General features: G+C 36.7%; 1 protein-coding gene and 2 long non-coding RNA genes across 5 annotated transcripts; 2 read left to right on the top strand and 1 right to left on the bottom strand.

Moving 5' to 3' along the window:
* Positions 1-1,788: 1,788 nt before the first annotated feature.
* LOC144444463 (uncharacterized) lies at positions 1,789-6,137 on the top strand. The gene is made up of 2 exons (XM_078133886.1): positions 1,789-2,033; positions 5,156-6,137. The coding sequence occupies exons 1-2, from the start codon at positions 1,859-1,861 to the stop codon at positions 5,332-5,334; spliced, it is 354 nt and encodes a 117-aa protein (XP_077990012.1). The 5' UTR covers positions 1,789-1,858; the 3' UTR covers positions 5,335-6,137.
* A 2,972-nt stretch (positions 6,138-9,109) lies between these two features.
* On the top strand, positions 9,110-15,004 carry LOC144444465 (uncharacterized). 3 transcript variants are annotated; one of them, XR_013481839.1, is made up of 5 exons: positions 9,110-9,334; positions 11,163-11,269; positions 11,557-11,678; positions 11,786-11,872; positions 13,307-15,004. It is a non-coding gene; the product is annotated as an uncharacterized LOC144444465 (long non-coding RNA). The 3 variants fall into 3 exon arrangements; XR_013481840.1 differs by lacking the exons at positions 11,786-11,872; positions 13,307-15,004 and having other exon boundaries at positions 11,163-11,221; positions 11,557-11,679; XR_013481838.1 differs by lacking the exons at positions 11,786-11,872; positions 13,307-15,004 and having other exon boundaries at positions 11,557-11,679.
* LOC144444466 (uncharacterized) lies at positions 13,295-17,023 on the bottom strand. Its single transcript, XR_013481841.1, has 3 exons — positions 16,764-17,023; positions 14,764-14,929; positions 13,295-14,007 (listed from the first exon to the last, which is right to left on the bottom strand). It is a non-coding gene; the product is annotated as an uncharacterized LOC144444466 (long non-coding RNA).
* Positions 17,024-21,129: the final 4,106 nt, after the last annotated feature.

The raw sequence follows: 21,129 nt of genomic DNA, 5'->3' as shown, positions 1-21,129 counted from the left end.
AAGCTATCATCATATTCATATTCATCTTCACTTTCAAAAGTTGACCTCCACGCTCAATGTGAATATATGACGAATAGCTTCACACGTTCATCATCAGTAAGATTCGAAGTCTTCCGAATGGGTACGAACACGCGTTCGGCAAATCACATATCCTTAATTGACATGTTGAAATCATGTGATCGTAATTACTTTCCCTTGATTTGCGTGGATTTTCATGCTTTTTTTTTATTTTTGCCAGAGTATCAAAGTATTGTCAAAGAAAAAACTAATTTGGATGTTTATGCCTTTCCCATATCTTTGAAAATGAAATATCAATATATCATATGGGTGTACAAAACACCTATATGAGTAATGTAATAAAATACGGCCTGGATGGGTGTATTTTGAATCCGTGACATCAAGTGACAAGGTGTTATCACTTGGCCACTTAGTGTCATGGATTTTTTTGATTTCCCGCAGTGCCACTATCTTTGAAACTACTTAACACTTAACACTTACACTGGTGAAATTTATACAAATTGTCAAAATAGTGTTGTCAAGACCACAATTATCACAATGTATATAGTTCCCTTGATAAGGGAGGGGCAACGCAATTGATTGTAAAAAAATATGGTCCATGACAACAATAGTTCATGGTGCAAATTGGATACTCTGGCAAAAATAAAAAGAGAGCATGCAAATCCACGCAAGTCAAATGAAAATTAATTACAATCACATGATTTCAACCTGTCAGTGAAGGATATGTGATTTGCCGAATGCGTGTTCGTACACATTTGGGAGACTTCTGATGATGAACATGTGAAGCTATCATCATATTCACATTAAGCGTAGAGGTCAACTTTTGAACGTGAATATGAATATGATGGTAGCTTCACACTCGTAGCCGAAACACGTCGTAATGGATGTCAAAGGTCACGCCTCGTACTCGTGACAGGCGCCTGGTACGAGCACGACGTGCTCTGCACCGGCGCCTGTCAGCAGACTCGGCCAAAAAAAAAAAGTTGGGAAGGAAAAAAAAAAAGTTGAAATTTTTTTTTTAATAATTTAAAAAATAAAATAAAAAACTTTAACTAAAAATAAATTTTGACTTTCAATTATGTATAATCCTTAAAAAAATTCTGGTTTGACGAAAAGTAAAACAATATTCTCAAATAAATGAAAACTTATTTCGATTAAAATAATGTGAACATGGAATAAAAGTACATATACTGTTAAAATTAGTTTGTAAGTACGAAAAATATAAAATACTACAGCTAAAATAAAAAAATACTTTTGGCCTGAACGGCTTCCCATAGAGAAGGCACGTAAGAAGTAGGTCATATTATGGCGTTTCATTGGGGCCTTTATTATGTACATCTTATTTGACTCGCCTCGACAACTTATTTGGCAACTCGACATCTTATTTGACTCGCCTCGACAACTTATTTGGCAACTCGACATCTTATTTGATTCGTCTCGACAACTTATTTGGCAACTCGACATCTTATTTGATTCGTCTCGACAACTTATTTGGCTCCTCGATAACTTATTTGACTCGTCTCAACAACTTCTTTGGCTCCTCGATAACTTATTTGCCTCGACAACTTCTTTGGCTCCTCGACAACTTATTTGACTCGCCTCGACAACTTCTTTGGCTCCTCGATAACTTATTTAGTCAACATGTATGACGTTCTCTTGTAGGCGATATTTTAGCATCCCTAGCTCCCCTTCAGTAAATATGTGCTCTCTTGCGCAAACGTCACTTCGCGTCATACAAAATCTGCTGTTACGTCAAAGAGCGTCATCAAAGTTTTGTGTAGTTTTTTTTGAAGAGTGACTGGTGGGTCCTCACAATGTTGACCCGGAAACGCGGAAGTAAATGTTATATAACCAAAGTATACGTTCTAAATATGTTGGAGAAAGAGATCAAACAGAGCTGTCCGAGAGGAGAGAGGACTTAAATGGCTTACCGCTTTATCTCGAGAAGGAAACAACAGAGTATCGGATACGTCACGCGTGTCTAGTCTGTGGAGATTACATGTACTTTGTCACAGGTAGAGAAATTTAAACTTTATCTAAATATTCAATACGCTATTTATTATTTTATTATTTGTTGTGATCCCGTCCATTATTACTGTCTGACGATCGTTCTGTGTACGTTCACGGTGACACAGCACAGTCAGTGTCACTTGTGAGCTAATAGTTCTATTCAGGCATCGTCATATTCAAAATATACCGTCAGCATTGATAATAGTTTTGAATATCGTAAATACCAAATAACACCATTACTTATGACCCATCACCATTCTTGAATAGGATTAAGGGGTCGGTCAGTTCCTTCGGCCTGGGGGTGGGGGGAGGGGGTCACCCTGTTTTTGAAATTGGCAGTGGGGGGGGGGGTCATGCTGTTTTCAAAATTGTGGATAGGGGGTCATTGTGTTTTGGATTGTGATGGAAGAAAAAAATCCTCTTTCTACAATGGCATATAGCCTTGTCTGAAATGTGGTACATGTCAATATTTGTTCTTCTCCCTGTTTCTTACATGATTTCTTTAATATTCCTTATTAGTTCACGCATAACAATAAATATACATATACATGTATTACCTAGCTACCACACTAGTTACAGAACATGTCATGTAAATGCTTGGCTGTTTCACAATCAGTGCTTCACTTATATTGCACTTTGGGGCAAAAGTGAACTTGAAGGTTTTGTAATGGTAATCTTCATAGATAGTTTATAAAAGAAGTTAATCTAAAATGTTCCTTACTCGTCACTATGAACTTGTCAGAAGGGATTAATACACTTTCTATTTTGGACACTACATGTTATTGACACTACAAATCACCACATCTCATCAGATTCCAGTTTCTATTATACACTTGGTATGACAATTCCTAAAGTTCTCTAACATACCAGTGACTTTACTGTACATGCAATATTAATGCCACTATACCAATGTTACAGGGCCATTTTTATGTGACATGGGAAACTCATTTAAAACTTACATTTACGTTAGCTATTCGAAGCTTGGAAATATTACCTCAAAGGCAATGAATAACCTAAACATTGTCTTAATAGAAGCCAAAAACTGCAGATCTGCCAGGGGGAAAACCCCAAGGACTCCCTCACCCCCAGAGGCCACTCTTGCATTCAACCAACAATCAGATGCACCAACAACCTGTCATAATGGTATTGAACTTTTCTTAAATATTTTCACCCAATTGTAATTTGAGATGATATTGTCTTTTAAAGATGTGAAATGTTTGCCAAGGTAGTCTAACATTGCCTTAAACTCCAAATCTCCCCTACCAATGATACTACCAGTAGATGTGCTGACCTTTACTACATGTATTTAATGATGCCATTTAACTGTTTAACTTTAAGAACATATTTCAACCCTATGTAAGTTATAAAGAATAGTTTCTGATACTTGATGGTACTGTCTTGTAAAGCATGGATTGAGTTATTGCTTGAAAGGGTCTGAATAGCCTAAAAAATGGCTTTTATAAGAGTAAAAATCCTCCAGGGCTTCTAGAGGGAGACCCCCTTGGACACCCCCCCCCCCACATGAGATGGACATATCCCAGTCTCAAGCTCTTCCCCTCTTACTGTCAAGATGTAAGTAAAAAACCTCCAGGGCTTATAGACCCCATAGGACCCCCCTCCCCCCCAATGAGATATACATATTCCCTGCTAAAGTTTTCCCATACCTTTCACTGTCAAGATGCTATTAAACTTCTATATATATATATATATATATATATATATATATATATATATATATATATGGGGGCGGGGGGTCAGCCTGTTTTTGGTTTTACAGATAGGGGGGTCAGTGACTTTTTGTCGGCCCAATTTAAGAATCCCCCCCCCCTTCCAGGCTGAAGAAACTGACAGGTCCCTAAGCTCACAAGTGACTTTAAACTGTAATCATTAGCACATTCCTGATGTTGACTAAATTGTGTGTTTTGTTTAACTGTTAGTTGTCAGCCCCAACAATTTTGGTTGAATAGTCTGCACATACTTTAGTGTAGTTACACGAGTATTATACTGAGGCTCAGTACAGAGTGCAATAGTGGCAAATGTTTGAGTGATAAATAACACAAATTATTATGATATATGTCATCAGTGACTGAAAGTGAAATAGTGTTTGGAAGTTTTTATTTTTTCGAACCAACAATTTTGTCTTGACCCTTTTGAACTTTTAAGGTCATGTCCCCAGATAACCAGCTGTGAAAATGTAACGAGATTAATACATGCGATACTGAGCTGCCAAGTGAATCTGTTTACAGGGACATGATGATGATGAGTGATAAATGCCAATGTTGTTATTTTGAGTTGTTATTTCCCTTTCCATTTTGTAGAGTGTAAAGTTGTAGTAGTGTTTATTTTCATTTTTCAATTCCAAAATGTTTTACATTCATTGCAGGTAATGCAAGCAATAATATCCAAACTGAAAGTTGTCAAATTGAGAAACATGTAATTCTACTTATGTTTTTTTTTTAGCCGGGGGGGGGGGGGGGGGGGGGGGGGGGGGTGTAAAAAGTGACCCTCCCTCAATTTTCTTTCTCCAACAAATGACCATGCCCTGTAAAAAGATTTTAATGAAAAACATTTTTAACTGCCTCTCTGTGGCATAGTTGTTAGAGCTCAAGATTAGTCGTCAGGAGGTCCTGGGTTCAATCCCACTGGAAACAGATAATTTTTCTGTAGTAAGATCCCACCACATTGATAATTTTTAAAGGCATCACAGTTTGTGTTTGTATCAAAGCCTGTGTTTTGATCTATTGGCTGAGCTGAAGGCCGGAACTACCAAAGCCTAGATGGAGTGCACAACTGACAACCCCAGGGCTGATTGGTCAACATCTCAACTCCACCACATTATTACCAATATCTTGTAATGTTGTTCCCCCATTACTACTGTGAGACCCACTCTGCTCCTCACACCAATTTCCATTTTCTAAACTATGGCCCTCCCTGAGGACCCATTTGGAAAAAGTACCCCCCCCCCCCCCCACACACACACACCTTATTATTTCTTAGGGCTCTATTACATAGCTATTCTGTCACCAATTTCAACTATTGGTTCCTATGTTGAGTGTTTTTTTCATGTTCATTTTGAGATTAAAAATGATGACTCAACATTGTTCTGTTTGATGTTTTATGTTGACAGGTCAGCCTTCAAAGTTGTATTACTCGACAAATCCAGTTCCTTCTCTACACATGAGACATACAGTGTCACAATCCCCATCCACAGGCAGAATGGAAAGATATGAACAAACCATGCAGAGGTCAGAAAAAAAACTCAGTGGACATCAGAGAGGTTCCCTTCTACATATTTTCCAGCAATAAAATTAAACCAGTAGCGAGTTTAATAGACACCGAGACTTTAAAAGAGGGACATCGCACCATTTCAACACAGACAGTGCAGTGGTACAGATATTTCTCATGCAGAGATAATGAGACTTTATATATAGATATTAATAATTTGAGAAATGCACCGAGACGGACTCAACAGAATTTACTGTTTTTACTAAACCATTGATGCTAATAATGAAAAGGTGAAGTTTTATACCGGACTTAAATTTCACGACAATAATGACTATTATATTCAGTCTGGTTGAAAGGTACATGTACAGTATTTACTAAATTTCAATAAGTATTGTTGGCAATGACAAAACTTGGCTTGAATTTTTGATTAGCTTAAAGCATAATTAGAATCGTTTGTGGCAAAGTATCCTGTTTCATCCTACTGCACTTCAGTTTTGTATCCTTTCATGGATGCTTCTTCAGGCTGACTGATGACACTCGTGCCCTTATAGAGGTTGTTTTCATTACTTGTGTAGTGACTCCTACTCACTCACTTGTATTCTCTTTGGCTGAATGAAGAATTAAAAAAATCTTTGGGAATTTATAAGTAATGGCCACCTATGCCTGAGTCCACTGTATTTTGAGACCCACATTTAGTAATTAGAGTCAACTAAGGGTAGCAATATTTGAATAAAATTGGGCATACCTATTAATTTGTGTTGTTTTGAAATATATACAAGGCCAAAGTACTAAACACCTATCACATCAGTATGTAGACATAGTAGCTAAGATGAAATGTAAGTCACCAGGCGTTCATCTTATAAATAAATATTTCTAGTTAATCACAGTTGTAGTTGTTGTTCTAAATAACCCCTCATTATCTCCTTTTAACTTTCTATTTTCACTTGTGGCCCATTGTCTTAACTTACATGTACACACAGTTATACATATGAGCATGTGTCCATAGGTGGATGCATGGTTAGTATACTCCTTTTTTACGGATTTCTCTACAAAATCATTGTTTCAACCACTATATTTCCATCATTGGTCTCACTCTTAGATAATATAGTACTGCCTATGTTTCACATTTTACTGGCTACATTTAAAATTAGCTACATCCCTATGTACATCCATCCATCCATCCATCCATTCACCCACCCACCCACCCATACATTACATTACATTACATTACATTACATTACATTTCATTACAGTACATTACATTACATTACATTACATTACATTACATTACATTACATTACATTACATTACATTACATAATGTATAGAAACATGAAATAAATCAAATTGAAAATTATATTTTAATATAAAAAACTTGCATACCCAACAAGGTAAGTATTACATCAGAATATTACATGATCATTCACAGTCAACAACAGTAACACATGTCAAATTCTCAGGATATAAAGCTGCAGGGCAGCAACTCAATATTCCATTCAGATGTAATGAAGGAGTTTACACAAGACTGGATCTTTCAGTCTACAGATCCTCAAGTAAAGTACTGTAACAACAGTGTAGAATGTGCTGCTCACACTAATATACTGAGGATAAATCATATGAATTCAAATTGTCCACCATCTTGATTTCCATAGGTTCTTCTTATAGAATTCTTTGAATACAGCAGATTACCACTACCTTGAACATGCTAGACTGTTTATAGCATGGAAACGGTATGATTGCACTAAAGAAAAGCATACACACATATCTGCTTTATAGTGATGTGACTAAAATACACAGGAAAAGACTCTTCAATTCTTCAGTCAAGCTATTTTTGTCTATAATCATACACACTACCTTAAAGTGGCCATACATGGATGAGGATTTATTTTGAATTGTTAATTTATGAAACAATGTTATCATGGCTTCCTTCAATGTGAAATAATACTGACCAAGTCTATGTAAGTCATTACATTGTAAAAAGCTAAAATAATGTGTAAAAAGTTTGATATTGTACATACAATAACAAACATGTTATACATTTATTAATCTTTCAGAATTTGAGTTACAAACAAAGGACTTAACATATGTTGTTTCACATTGTTTTATAAATTTAAAATCCAAAATAAATAGCTAATCCTCATATCCATATGGCCATTTTAATCCAGTTCAGTGACTGACATGGGTAGAGTTTCAATGATTATCAATGACTGACTATAATATATACTTTTTACATAATGGATACAGCAACTGTCTTACACCGATTTTCATTGATTAACTAACACATACTCTTTTAACTGGATTCATAGACTGGGATTCAGAGACTGACATACACTAAGTTTCAATGATTGTTCAGTGACTGTCTGACTTGCACAGAGTCACTAATAAAGTAACCAGTAGGCATTGTCCCAGTCTAGTCTACAAATGTAGCTGTTTTTGATTTTCACAGATGCCTCAATTCAAGCTAAAATAATAATGCAGCTAAATTGTTACACACAAAAAACAACTTCTTACAAATAATCACCACACAAAAATATGCAAAACACAATTCACAGACATGTCTGGTTTTGCATAAAAATGGGGTGCTTTAATAACCAGCAAGATCAGAACTAAATGTATTAAATTGATTAAACAAAGCACTCCACCTTTCTATTACAGTGAAAAATGGCAGAAAGGTACTGAAAACGGTGAGCTAGAAAATGATAAAACTTTGGAATTGCAAAACTTGAAAATTGTCTGTACACTGAGTAACTGCAACCCTGGTGAGATTGTCTGTAGACTGAGCATGTGTAACCATGGCATGATAAGATTGCCTGTGGACTGAGTAACTGTGACCATGGCAATAAAATATTGTCTGTACCCTGATTAACTGCAACTGTGGTTGCAGTTAATCAATTATTATTGCAGTTAATTAATTTTGGTTCATCTAAGGCTTGTTTAACACCATGAGCACAGCATTCACCAAGACCAGCCATGTAATCAGTGAGCTGCTACTATCTTTCCACCAATCTCAACAATCACTCATGGATTCAGTGGTTTCTTTATCAAGTGCTGACAATACAGGACCTAAAATAAATAGATATTTTGTTAGCAGGTTACTACAATACTGATTAGATATTTTATGCCTATATCAAAATAAGCTATGGTAAAATATTGTTTCTATTCATCTATGGCATGTTTATTTCTGTTTCACATGAAAACACTTGGCACAGTGAATCTCAGTTTGTTTTACTCAATAATTTCTAGGACGAGAATCTCAAAATCAATTAAGATTAGGGACAATTGATTTATCCTCAATATTATCATGCAATACAAAAACATTACAATTAATCAGCATAGATTAGAGATGATTAATTATATAGACTTCTGTTTATATTGTGCATGGAGTGCAAAGCATATTCAAACACTAGACTACACACATGTATTCTATATTTGTTTCTTATAAAAGTGATGTGATCATTATGGGATGTACGAATGTGTGTTGAATCAGTGCCAGCTGTTTGTGTATACATATGACATGTATCTTATCAACATGGTTTTTTTTTTTAAATGATAAACAACAGTGTGATACAACAACTAAGTGAGTTCGTTAAAGGTATATTATCTGCAACGGGGACTATTTTTTTACTATTTTTATTCTTTTTTTCAATATGATTTTACTTTTACACATGGCATAGCATGTAGAATGACCTCGTGTTCAAAGCCAAACAACCTTCCATAAATATATAAAATGATTATTAAAGAATATTAACTACGTTGCTTTTAAAATTGTAAACATTCAAATGCCGCGCAAGAATACATCGACCTTTAAACGACCTATGACGTCAGTGCGGTATCAAAGTAGACTGCGCATGCTCTATTTCTCCACGAGTTATGTTGTTGTCAGAGGAGAGTTGAAATTTGTTGATGACTGGACGTGACATGGCTTAGCAATTTGCGATGCCATGGCGCGGCTAAAGCTAACTGGAAAGAAACGTGCTCGGATTCGGGAAAACGAGGGGAAAATTAATATTCGAGGGGAGAAACATCGTTGGAAGGAAACAGTCGAGATCGCAAGGACGGTAGCAAAATCCCCTGATCGGCAGGTAAGTTTTCACAGAGTTAGATTGATCACAACTGTATGTTGTTGTTTTGACTGAAAATTTGCTGTAGCGTTAGTTTCGATTTTTGAGTGTTTTCATCATTTTTTCATACAAGAACTAAGAAATATTGAAAAGTATCTTTAAGCCATTCAAAACAGTCAAAATAGCGATGTATCACGAAATGTTGAAACGGGTAATCGTACCTACAGACTAAGTAAGACCATGGCGGTCAGTTGTGAATAAGATGCCTCATTTGACATGTCGCGTTGCTAAAATTTGTAGCGTGCTCTCGCTGTCTCTTTCAAAATGTTAGTATGCACAGAGTTACTTTATCATTTTGACAGCATTGAGGTAGTTTGAGACATCTTTTGGGTCATGAAGGGGTCCCGTAATTATATTCAAGTTTGGAAATGTCAGATTTTGGGGCAGGCACATAGGCATTTGTTTCCCAAGTTATGTCTCAATATTTCTATCAGAATACAATAAAATGTCGGGAGTATCGTAATATTGACGTTTTTAGCCATCTATATATGAAAGGGGTAAATCACACTTGTTTCTGTGATCGCACAGGTTCACTCGCTGCGAAAGAAGACACAAGGTATGAAAGGCAGCCACCATTACCGTACATAAATGATAAACATGAACTTTCAACCGGCCGTTGTAGTGGGCAAACATTTCGAACATTTTACCTTCCGTCCCTTCCTAGTTCCCAAATTTAATAATCTTCCGATAAATCGTTGTCGTTGATACAATCGGACCATGACTTCCAAAGATATAGACCGATTTCTGACGCCATGTAGGGGAATTGGAGCAGAGAATTTTTTTCTTTCGCGGTGAGTGGACCTACGCGATCACAGAAACAAGTGTAATTTTACCCCTTTCATATATAGTTGGCTAAATATGTCAATATCAATGATACATGTATTATCGACATTTTATTGTATTCTGATAGAAATATTCTGAGACATAACTCGGGAAACAAATGCCTGTGGGCAGGCAATGACATAATAACTGGGTCTGAACTTTGTATGCAGATCGGCTCCACACGCTGGGTTTGTTTGTGCTGGTGTAGTTTTCCAGAGGTCTGAACGATAGAAAGCTTCTTTTTTTTTTAAATCAAGGCGGAAAATAAAAACCCAGTGTTACAATTATTGCAATTAATTTTGAGTGAAAACCCCAGAAATATAAAAAAGCTTTGGAAAAGTAATAGAAATAAGAAGTTGAACACAAAATAAAACAAATGCACTCTATTTCCATTTCAAATTGATTCATAATTATCAAGTTTGCCTATACTATAGCTCATGGATCTATTCTTTCTACATATGGTTGAAAAATTATCTACAGAATACTTTCTTCAATCAATCAATCAATCAGTTCTATATTACACATATTTGACAACTGGTCTAAACATCCAATACATACATGATGTAACATGACATTAAATTCACTTTTGTATGCTCAGAATTTTCATCTGAATCTATTCGGGTAAGAGCCTCCTTTTAATAAATTACAGTGTACAGTCTAATGTATAACTATAAGGGTGCTCGACATAAGACAGTACTAAAAACTGGTGAGGGGCTACATGGTACTTGCAGCCCCTCACTTGTTTTCAGTACTGGTAAGGACAATACACAACAAACACATTATTGCTCTATAAAATATGACACTATCAAGCCAACGGTGAAGTCAATTATACTTTGTGTTTAGACATCACAGGACAGCATGTGATGGATGCAAGTGGATTTCCCTAATTTTGGTATTGTATTTTAAAATAACATGTTATGTACATTTGTATACTAAGAATGTCCACCATTTGTTTGTTTCAAAATAGGAGCTGCTGGTACATGTCTTCCATCAACTGTAACTCAGCAAGAAATTGTTTCAAGTAAAGTAAGGGAAATTGAATGTATCTGAGATTTCAATGGAATCCAAATTCAGGTAATGCATCTGGAAAATTAGTATCTGTATGATTTCTACTGTCCTTGGATGTGAAAAGAGGGAAAATATAAATTGATATTTAAAAAAAAAAAAATTCACTGCATTCACAGTAACGATGACTAGTAGTTGTGTGTCGACACGTCATGTGTGTGTGTGTGCGTGTCTGTGTGTAATTATGGTGTACAATGTCACATGTAATCGTATGTAATGAGGTATATTACTGTTTCTACCACACCAGATATTAATATCCATATATAATGTGTTATCAATTCTTGTGTACATTGTAGTGTCTGAGAGGTGAGAGTACTACATCAACAACTGTCTTGGGAGTTGAAGGAATCACAACTGGTGATGATGGAGGTGAAAGAGCTGGAGAGGGTGGTGGCGGTGGTGATCAAAAAGAATGACAGTAGGTAATATTATAAATACATTTTGCTTTGAAGTTTAATGGTTTTCTTTTCACATATGCAACTAATAATTTCTTTACCGTATTGATCTTGCTTTCACTTTGACCAGGAAAAGTGGAAAGGGAGACATATTGGTAGCCCTAATTGCCACGACAGGGAAAGTCATGCGAATAAGAAGGGTGAACTGAAATAGCATGTAAGTAAAATAACACAAATCTACATACAAATTCTTGTTTACTGTCATGTTTTTGAATATGTACAAGTTATAGAAATAGTTCATAATTGTACAACATAAAGTATATATGTTTGCATGCATGCATGTTGTCATATTTGTGTGTATACATTCATGTCTGGTGTCCAAGTCAATGTATGTTATACGTATAATATGTGAGTATGTCTGCATATATATGTTAAGTGTATGTTCATATGTATGCCGTATGCTATGTGTATATATAAGTGTATGTATGTATGCATGTACGCATGTATGCAAGCATGCAGAGACATACAGAAAGACATACAGATACATGATTCCATTTACATCCATATTTATGTATACATGTATGCCCATGTGTCTGTAGCATACCAGCATGTATACATAACTGTACATACACATACAGTTTGTACACATGTATGCATAATGTTTACACATACATACTCAATGATATGTACGTATGTACGTACATACGTACATACATACATATATACATACATACATACATGCATACATACATGACAAACACATGTACATGTCGTTATGTATGTATCATGTTTAGGCACTATGTACATATCATATGTATGGATGTATGTGTGTTATCACTGTTTATATGGGCATATATGGTGTAAAGTCAATATGTATAATATAATACAAGTTTTTACACATATGTACAAACATACTATATACTATACAGACATGCATACATACATTAAGTGTTTTTGCTCAGGGCGGTAAGTAGGTAAAATCAAACAGGGTTCCCATCTCATTTCACCTTTGTTCAAAACAAAATTACCATAGACTCTACAGGGAAACAAAGCCATTTATACCACTTTCTTTTACCAAGGTTCCCCAATATTAGCATACATGTTGTAAACACTGCATGATAAAGACAAAGACGTTCATAATTTGATCTATCCATACACATGCATATTTATATATACATGTATTCCTATGCGAGTCTGTGAATTTACCATACAAAAGTTACATGCACATTATACATACACACATGTACATCTTTTGTATGTCTCTATACATGCATGCCTGTGGTGTGTGTGTGAATGTATGGTGTATGTTGACTGGACAATCAAAATGTATACAGTGTACACACACATATACACAACCATACACGTAATATATAGATGTTATACCCATTACTTTTGCACCCCTATGTATAATATTTGCACATACATGGCTCGATATATGGATAGATGGTTGCATGGATAGATATATGTGTATACATGGCTAGCTGTGTATGTATATATGTATGTATGTACAAATGTATGTATGGATGGATATATATATATATATATGTATAGATATATGATGGGTTGATTTGGGGTGCTATATTGTCTTAGTGATAAGTAATCAGATATCACAACAACAGTAATAATTTCTTTCTTTTTATTGTAACTGTAGCTGTTTGGCAAGACTAGAACAGAAGACGTCTGTATGACTATGACATCTGAAAGATCAGTTTTATCAGGAAAAAAAGCTGGTGGACAGACAAGGAATGTAAAGGGAGATGGAACTGGTAGTAAAAGACCCAAAGTGACTATCAACATCCCCATCACCTAAAGCTTCTATCGTACAAAAGAAAATTCTAGAAGATTGAATATGACCACTAATGAATGGTCTTTCCTTGTATAAAGTGAAATAAGGAAAGACTTGTGCAAAGATAAAATTTGTTACACAACAAAATCACATACAAGACCAGCACTCAAATGTTGTTTATCATGACACTCTTATCAGTTTGTTTATATATCTTAGAAAAGTAGTACATAGTAAACTGTTTGCTTGTCTATCACAAACTCAAATTTGTATATCAAAGTTGTCTCATTGAAGAAGGCGCAAAGTCAACTGTATTCAATCAATCTTTGTATCATCGATCAATAACAATCTCGGCAAGCCTTCTCGGTATCCTTTCAGGGTATTGACCAAATGGATCAGGGCTGTTATCCCCAAATGCATACACCCAGCAATTTGGGATGACTCGTCTGTCCCAGATTTTGGACAACTAAGCTGCCAAATGGTAAATTGGCTATATGAAGCAATGTCTTTGTGTGGTACCATCAGTATGTCTCATCTGTGAACTCTTGTCAAGGCAAGCACAATGACATCTGGTGAAAGAACAGAAAAATTAGATTTGTACATTGCCAGTGTTTCATGATTTCATCATAGTCATAAACTCAATGCCCAGTGATGGTTATTCTCAACCTATGTGAGAATGTTTATTTTTATGAAAGGTCAAAGATGATGTGTGCTGAGCTGATGTGATTTTAGAATAATACATGATTCTAGATACTGATCCTCTGTATAATTGCATTCCTGTTACCCACAACAAAGTAGCTTTTATGGTAGTAACAAGTAATACTAGCTCTCCTATTTATGTTTTGAAGACTCAGTGACATAAATATACCATGTTTCACCATCCATTGATTTGGCATTGTAAAGCTTGGGTTTAAAGCCCACCAAGTAAATCGATATAGATTGAAAGGCTCACAGCATCAGCATATTGCCAGACTAGTCTCATAGATTATTATGAATATGTTAACAAATTACAGATGTTTGAAGGCCCACTTCGGTTCACTTATGGTTCCACTGACTATTGCAGAAGTGTAACAGGTTGTATCTGTAGTACTAGTTGGTTTCTATATTTGGACCAAGATTTTAATGTTTTTTGTTTACCCTTGCTAACATGCTTGTAATAAAGCCAGTTTGAGTGGGATGTTATGCATGCATCAGCAAGTGATCTAACACACAATGGTAATTGCTGTATTACATTGCCTATTAATACACTGGGGAAAAAACATTTCATGACCAATATTTACAATTGTGGACAGCATTCAACAAGATAATGAAACATGATGACATACCAAGTATGGGACTTTGTATTCATGCAGGGTAATAACATCCAGGTTATGTTGCAACAAGTATGATGTCATGGTTGAACATTAGACCTGGCTCGGTCGCTGGCTATCAACCTTTCTCGCCATCTTATCCAGAGACTGTAATTTCTCCACTGAGATTATTTATTTGAGTCTGAAAGAGTAAAAACATGATCATATATATCAACACTATTTTCATGCTAGTATTTAGTGATGCCATAATTTGATTAAAATAAGAGGAATTTATTTATTCCTATAATTGGCATGTAGTGTGACTTGTCCTTTCTGTTCTTACTGTAAACCTCAGCTTGAGAGCTACTTTCAAATATTCTACTCACTCTCTATCTTTATTTGTCAGTCCCTATCTGCAATGCCTATACCACATTCTGTACAATCGAACTAAATCTACCAAGTACTTCTACTTTAACTTTAATACTACTCCTACATGTATGTGCTATATGTACCTATATGTAACAATGGAATCACTTTCATTGGTAAATTCTCAACAACTATTAGGGTAATGAAGGTACACATTTGAAATCAATAAATTTAGTGATGGCCTTTACAGGGAGAGATCTGGCACTGGACTATAACATATACATGTACTTGGAGTTAATTAGCCGACAGGGCTTTCCATCACAGTCTTGATTTGGGCGAGAAACAGCATCACCATGAATGTTAGTGTCCTCCTCCCATGGTGAGCATTCTTTTAAAAATGATGACATGCTAGAGGCCATGCTGTTGAGGCTAAAATTTCAAACCATACACATTACTGAAAGCCATAGTATATTATCAATATTGTCTTCAATTCCCATGAAGAGATTTAGGGCATAAACAAACACATTCTCGGGAGTTGCCCAACTCATGATAATTCAAAATAGGTTTTAGAACTTATTATGGTGAAGCCACAAGAAATGTTGGAAATGCACTTGGTAAATGACTCTTGGGGTTAAACTTTAGCTCCCTCCCCATCAGCCGATCTCAATTTTCAAAAAAAAAGCACATTCACCAATTTCATCATGTCCCCATTTTCTAATACGCCCCCCCCCCCAAAAAAAAAACAACAACAAAACAACAACAACAACAACAAACAAAAAACAATCTGCTGATACCCCTCAGGAGCAATTGATGCTGGACAGTAAAGATCTGAAGATATGACTAAATGATTGATATAAATAATGAATGACATATTGAATAATTAGTAATCCAACTGCAAAAAATTATATGTAATGTATAGTAAATAAGTCTTTACTAGACTGTACACATATTTTTTGAATTCATAACATGTATAATATGGAAATTTGACGGAATATGTATTTCTTCTGAAATAATCATGAAAGAAATCTGCAGTGCACATGTTCCAGGCCATTTTGTTTTCTTTTTGGTGTTTTCATTCGAAATATTGTTCACTGAAATTTAGTTCGCGTCCGGGGGATAATACACCAATGGTATTCAGTACTTCTACATTGGTACATCTCGACATGCAGTACGCGTTGTTGTGTTCGAGGCATCTACATGTAATATTGTATGCAGTTCATGGACTGCAAATTTGTTTTCACATGGATTAATAAGTATTTAGTTCAGCCCTTATTTCTATTGATCTGTTAGTAATATCTTCACTCTCCGGCGTCAAGTGTTCATAGTTCTGCTAGTAATTGTATCTCACTGTTTGCGACTATACCTCAGACCACTAAAAAGACACGGTGTGTATCAAACTTCATTGATCGCCTAGCTGCAATAATTGTAGTGTTTGCTGCGATTTTGGGGGGCTTTTTCGTCTGTTTTTGTGCCTTTTTGTGTTCCGGTGTTTATTCGGGTTAAACATTGTAACACGAAAAGGCACACAAACAGATGAAACATCCCTCAAATCACACCAAACGCTGCAATTATTGCAGCTACGGAACGCCTTGTCACTCACTAACTGCAATCGGCGTGACACCGGCGTTTAGACTCTTACAAAACGCAAAATTAATGTGGTTTATACTTACATCGTATTCCAGAGCATCGCCGTCGCTTATCCATGCCATTGTAATACATATTTCAGCACTAAATCAGTCCCAAAACCACTTGGCCTGGCTATCCCACGCGTTCCGCCCGTGTGACCCTTAGCGCTGTGCATGTCATTGTTGACATCTCGTGCTGGCACGCTCGCTCAATATATCGCGTAATGATGACATCACTATCACATGACTTGCCTCTATCGATGTCAACAAGTATGGCGGGCGGTTTGAAAAGAAGTAAACCGGCCGAATGTTTTACAGCTCCCTAATGTCACTTTGGAGTAATATTGACGACCAGTAGACAGGTAAATTTTCTAATTAGATGGATTGGACCATTTACAGTTTAGTTTTAACGTATTTTTCAATGAAAGAAATTACCCAAAAAAATAGTCCCCGTTGCAGATAATATACCTTTAAATGTGTGCTACATAGCAATGATGCTTCTTTCAACTTCAAAACTGCTGGCACAATGTAATACTTGATTGGGATGTGGGAAGGCGGAGGGTGGTCCTTCAAAAATAGTGTCAGCACCTTCGTTGACATTGTGAAGTGACGCTACATATACAAAATGTATGAGGAATAGTATATAAATTCTATAGTTTATGTAAATATAACCACTGCACTTCAAATTAGTTTTCAATTGAAAACATAGGCGAAAATCTTACCTGTGGCAGTGCCTCGCTACAATTACTAGTAGTAGTAGTAGTAGTCGTCGTCGTACGAGTCGTAGTTCATTGTGGACATACGAACGTAAACACTTCTTTCAAGTTTCACCCATCCTGACACAAATTGATTGAATGCCTCTAGGATATTCCACAGATCGATATCTGATTATTGATATAAATATGGATAATGACGATGTGTCTTGTATTGTGAGATTTGTGATACTCTCGAGCAGCAACGTATGGTTTCTGAGTGGGGGTAGGACCAACTCGGCCCATTGCCAACTCGTCCCATCGCCAACTCGGCCCACGTTATTGCCAACTCGGCCCATTCACATGCCAACTCGGCCCATTTACATGCCAACTCGGCCCATTCACATGCCAACTCGGCCCATTTACATGCCAACTCGGCCCACGCACGTCATGACGAAAATGTTTGTGTCATTTAAAGCCAAGGTCTTGAGTCGATGACGTGATAATATCAAATACTAGTAATATTCATATAATCAGAGAAAAAATCCTTTGCTCCAAGCACCGACATCGGTATACTACTACTACTTGTAAAGACACTATGGATTGACATACTAGTACATATACAATGTAGATCGCATGAATTTACTGAAGGGGTTGAGGAACACAGGACTCATATCGATCAAATGAAACAGGAAAACATTAATTCTGTGTTCACTATACACGATGCATGCCATTTCCTAGTCGCGCTTGCATACAGTTTGTCGTCCCTTCGGTGTTGAGGGTACAGTAACGTAGACCCATTCACCGTCGGCAGGACGGGCTACCATTACCTATCTACATGTATTTCAATATAACAACGTGTCCGTTTGACGCACCGTTCACACCACTGATATTAACGCGATTTGACTCGCCCCTTTTTTCAACTCTCCCTAATCATGGATGTATTATCTTACTAATACATCCATGCCCCGACACGGGCTCACCCGAACATCACTATGAGAGATCGAAATTTACATGATTTTTCGCTGGTGGTGCTCCTGAGATATGTGACTGATCACAACTGCTTACGGGTTTGGAGGCGTGGTTCCGGGGTAGTCTAGTTCCATGCCCCCTTTCTGCCGGGGATAGGCGTGTCGCGCTGTTTACAGGATGTGGTACATGTGTGTCATGAAATCTTTTATGAATTGACTGTAAGATACCATTGACCTTCCGAAATGTACTACACCGTACTACCTTTTCATCTAATATGCTGAGATGAATTATCTTGTAACTGATCACAATACTGATATTCAACCAAAAAACTACACTGTTATATTGTTATTTGGGAACGGAAATAAATGTAATAGTAGTGTTTTCAGTCACGGGATTTTCTTGTCTGTGGTACAGGGAGGTGTCTACATTTCCTGTTTATTTGTGTAATTGAGAGGACGATGAGCGACGCTAATTGAGTAGGTGTTAAGTGCCAGTTGTCAAACGCCTTCATAAAACGATATACTAGTACTGTATTTTCAAGTGATGATCAAAAATTTGAAATGGGCAGACTTTTCAGTTTTCACAAACTATTATCGAGAGAAAGAACGGAAAGTGGACGAATATCATACATATGGTATTAAAAGTTTTTTTTTATGTTTAAAATTGACTTCCCACGAACAAGTTATTGGCGTTTTAATAGGTTGCCGCATTTCTTATTCGGATCCGGTTCGATCCGCCGTCAATTTGTCAAGATTGTTCAATACATAAGGGAAAAGATCAATATTTCATTGTCTGAAAAAAACGAGAACAACAAAGTTCATTTAGTATGGCGGGGGGGGGGTGTTAATTTTATATTGAAATTGTGTCAGTTTATTTTAATGCATACAGATGACTCGACCGAAGCCTGTCAATCATCCGTAGATTAGTCGGCACACCGGACAGTTCGTTTGCCTTTTGACACCATTTGCAAATGGTCAAAGTTATTCAACAACTTGACACTTTAAAGAAAAAATAAATTAACTTTACCACCAATGTTATATGAATAGTTATAAACCTTTATTTATTTTCTACGAGATAAAAGCATATTGAAATGTCTCCATCAAACAAACCGAAACAACATAATTCCAAAATAATCTGACACACTACGCTTGATCGTTTCTCATTCAACATGTAGCTACCCGATACGGGGGTCTGCTATAACAGCCTACGCGTGTCGATCGTTGCTAACTTTTAATAGTTCCAACAAACCATGGAAGTAAAAGCGCCTTGTACTTCCATGGACAGGCCAAGTTTCACGAAATACTTTAATTTCAACAGTCGTCTTCCCAACGATTAATAAAAAAAAGATCAACCCATTTTAGAGTGCATGTCGTGTCGAAGTGGGCGATACGTTAGTAATAAACGCAATCGTTTATTTCAAAGTGTTTCGGTTTTGAAGTTACAATCACATCGAGTTGTACATCTTGACTACTTAGTATTTACGAATTGACGAATAGGGGACAAAATATCTATAGTCAAGTTGGCAGAGAGTGGGCCGAGTTGGCAGAGAGTGGGCCGAGTTGGTGGGCCGAGTTGGCAGACGGTGGGCCGAGTTGGTGGGCCGAGTTGGTAGACGGTGGGCCGAGTTGGTGGGCCGAGTTGGAAATGGGCCGAGTTGGACGTGTCTGAGTGGTATGCATACCGTCTGATGTATTTCCGGGTCATGATACAACGGTACCTCTAGCCTACTGAAAAGTATTCGAAGAATAATACATGCCACATTTGACTCGACTCCTTTTTCTGATGCTCGATAACTTATTTGGCATGGTAAACATCTCCAGTGACTTGGGGTGTTCAAATTAGGTCTACCAGCAGAACGTGCGATAGAGTACTTGAATGAGATGTACACATGGCGAATATGCAGATGACGACTCAAATAAGTTGTCGAGGCGAGTCAAATAAGTTATCGAGGAGCCAAAGAAGTTGTTGAGGCAAATAAGGTATCGAGGAGCCGAATAAATTGTTGAGGCGAGTCAAATAAGTTATCGAGACGAATCAAATAAGATGTCGAGTTGCCAAATAAGTTGTCGAGACGAATCAAATAAGATGTCGAGTTGCCAAAGAAGTTGTCGAGGCGAGTCAAATAAGATGTCGAGTTGCCAAATAAGTTGTCGAGGCGAGTCAAATAAGATGTACATAATAAAGGCCCCAATGAAACGCCATAGGTCATATATTGGCAGCTTTGTACACGTAGAACAAGTTAACGACTCGATAAATTCACAACAACCAAAATATGTGTGTACGGGAACCGAGACCACACTAAACCAAGATCATCGATAAGAAAACAAAACACAAATTGATAATCCACAAACACAATAAAATGTCAATGTTTTTATTTCCTTAGTAGGCATCAAGTTTTGTATAGTCAGGATGCATGGGCCTGCCTGTGTGTGTGTGTGTGTGTGTGTGTGTGTGTGTGTGTGTGTGTGTGTAATTTATCATACTTATCAAAAACGTACAGGAAATCCCTAGTATGCAATCATCAGTTCTAGCAATGCCAGAATACACTTGTAATATTATAGAAGGCACGCATTGACATTAACATTATACTGGAACAGTTTAATCGAAGTTGTTCGTAAGTATTTTCTCTTTGAGTAAAAAGCTTATAAACTCAGCATGTGCCAGTTTAATACTGTCTCATAGTGGTACACTCTGTAACACTCTCTGAAATCTGTTTAACGTCATGATACTAATCCTGACATCATAGG

This window comes from Glandiceps talaboti, chromosome 13 (assembly GCF_964340395.1).
Source record: "Glandiceps talaboti chromosome 13, keGlaTala1.1, whole genome shotgun sequence".
Taxonomy (NCBI): Eukaryota; Metazoa; Hemichordata; class Enteropneusta; family Spengelidae; genus Glandiceps; species Glandiceps talaboti.
This window is presented reverse-complemented; position numbering and strand designations above follow the sequence as displayed.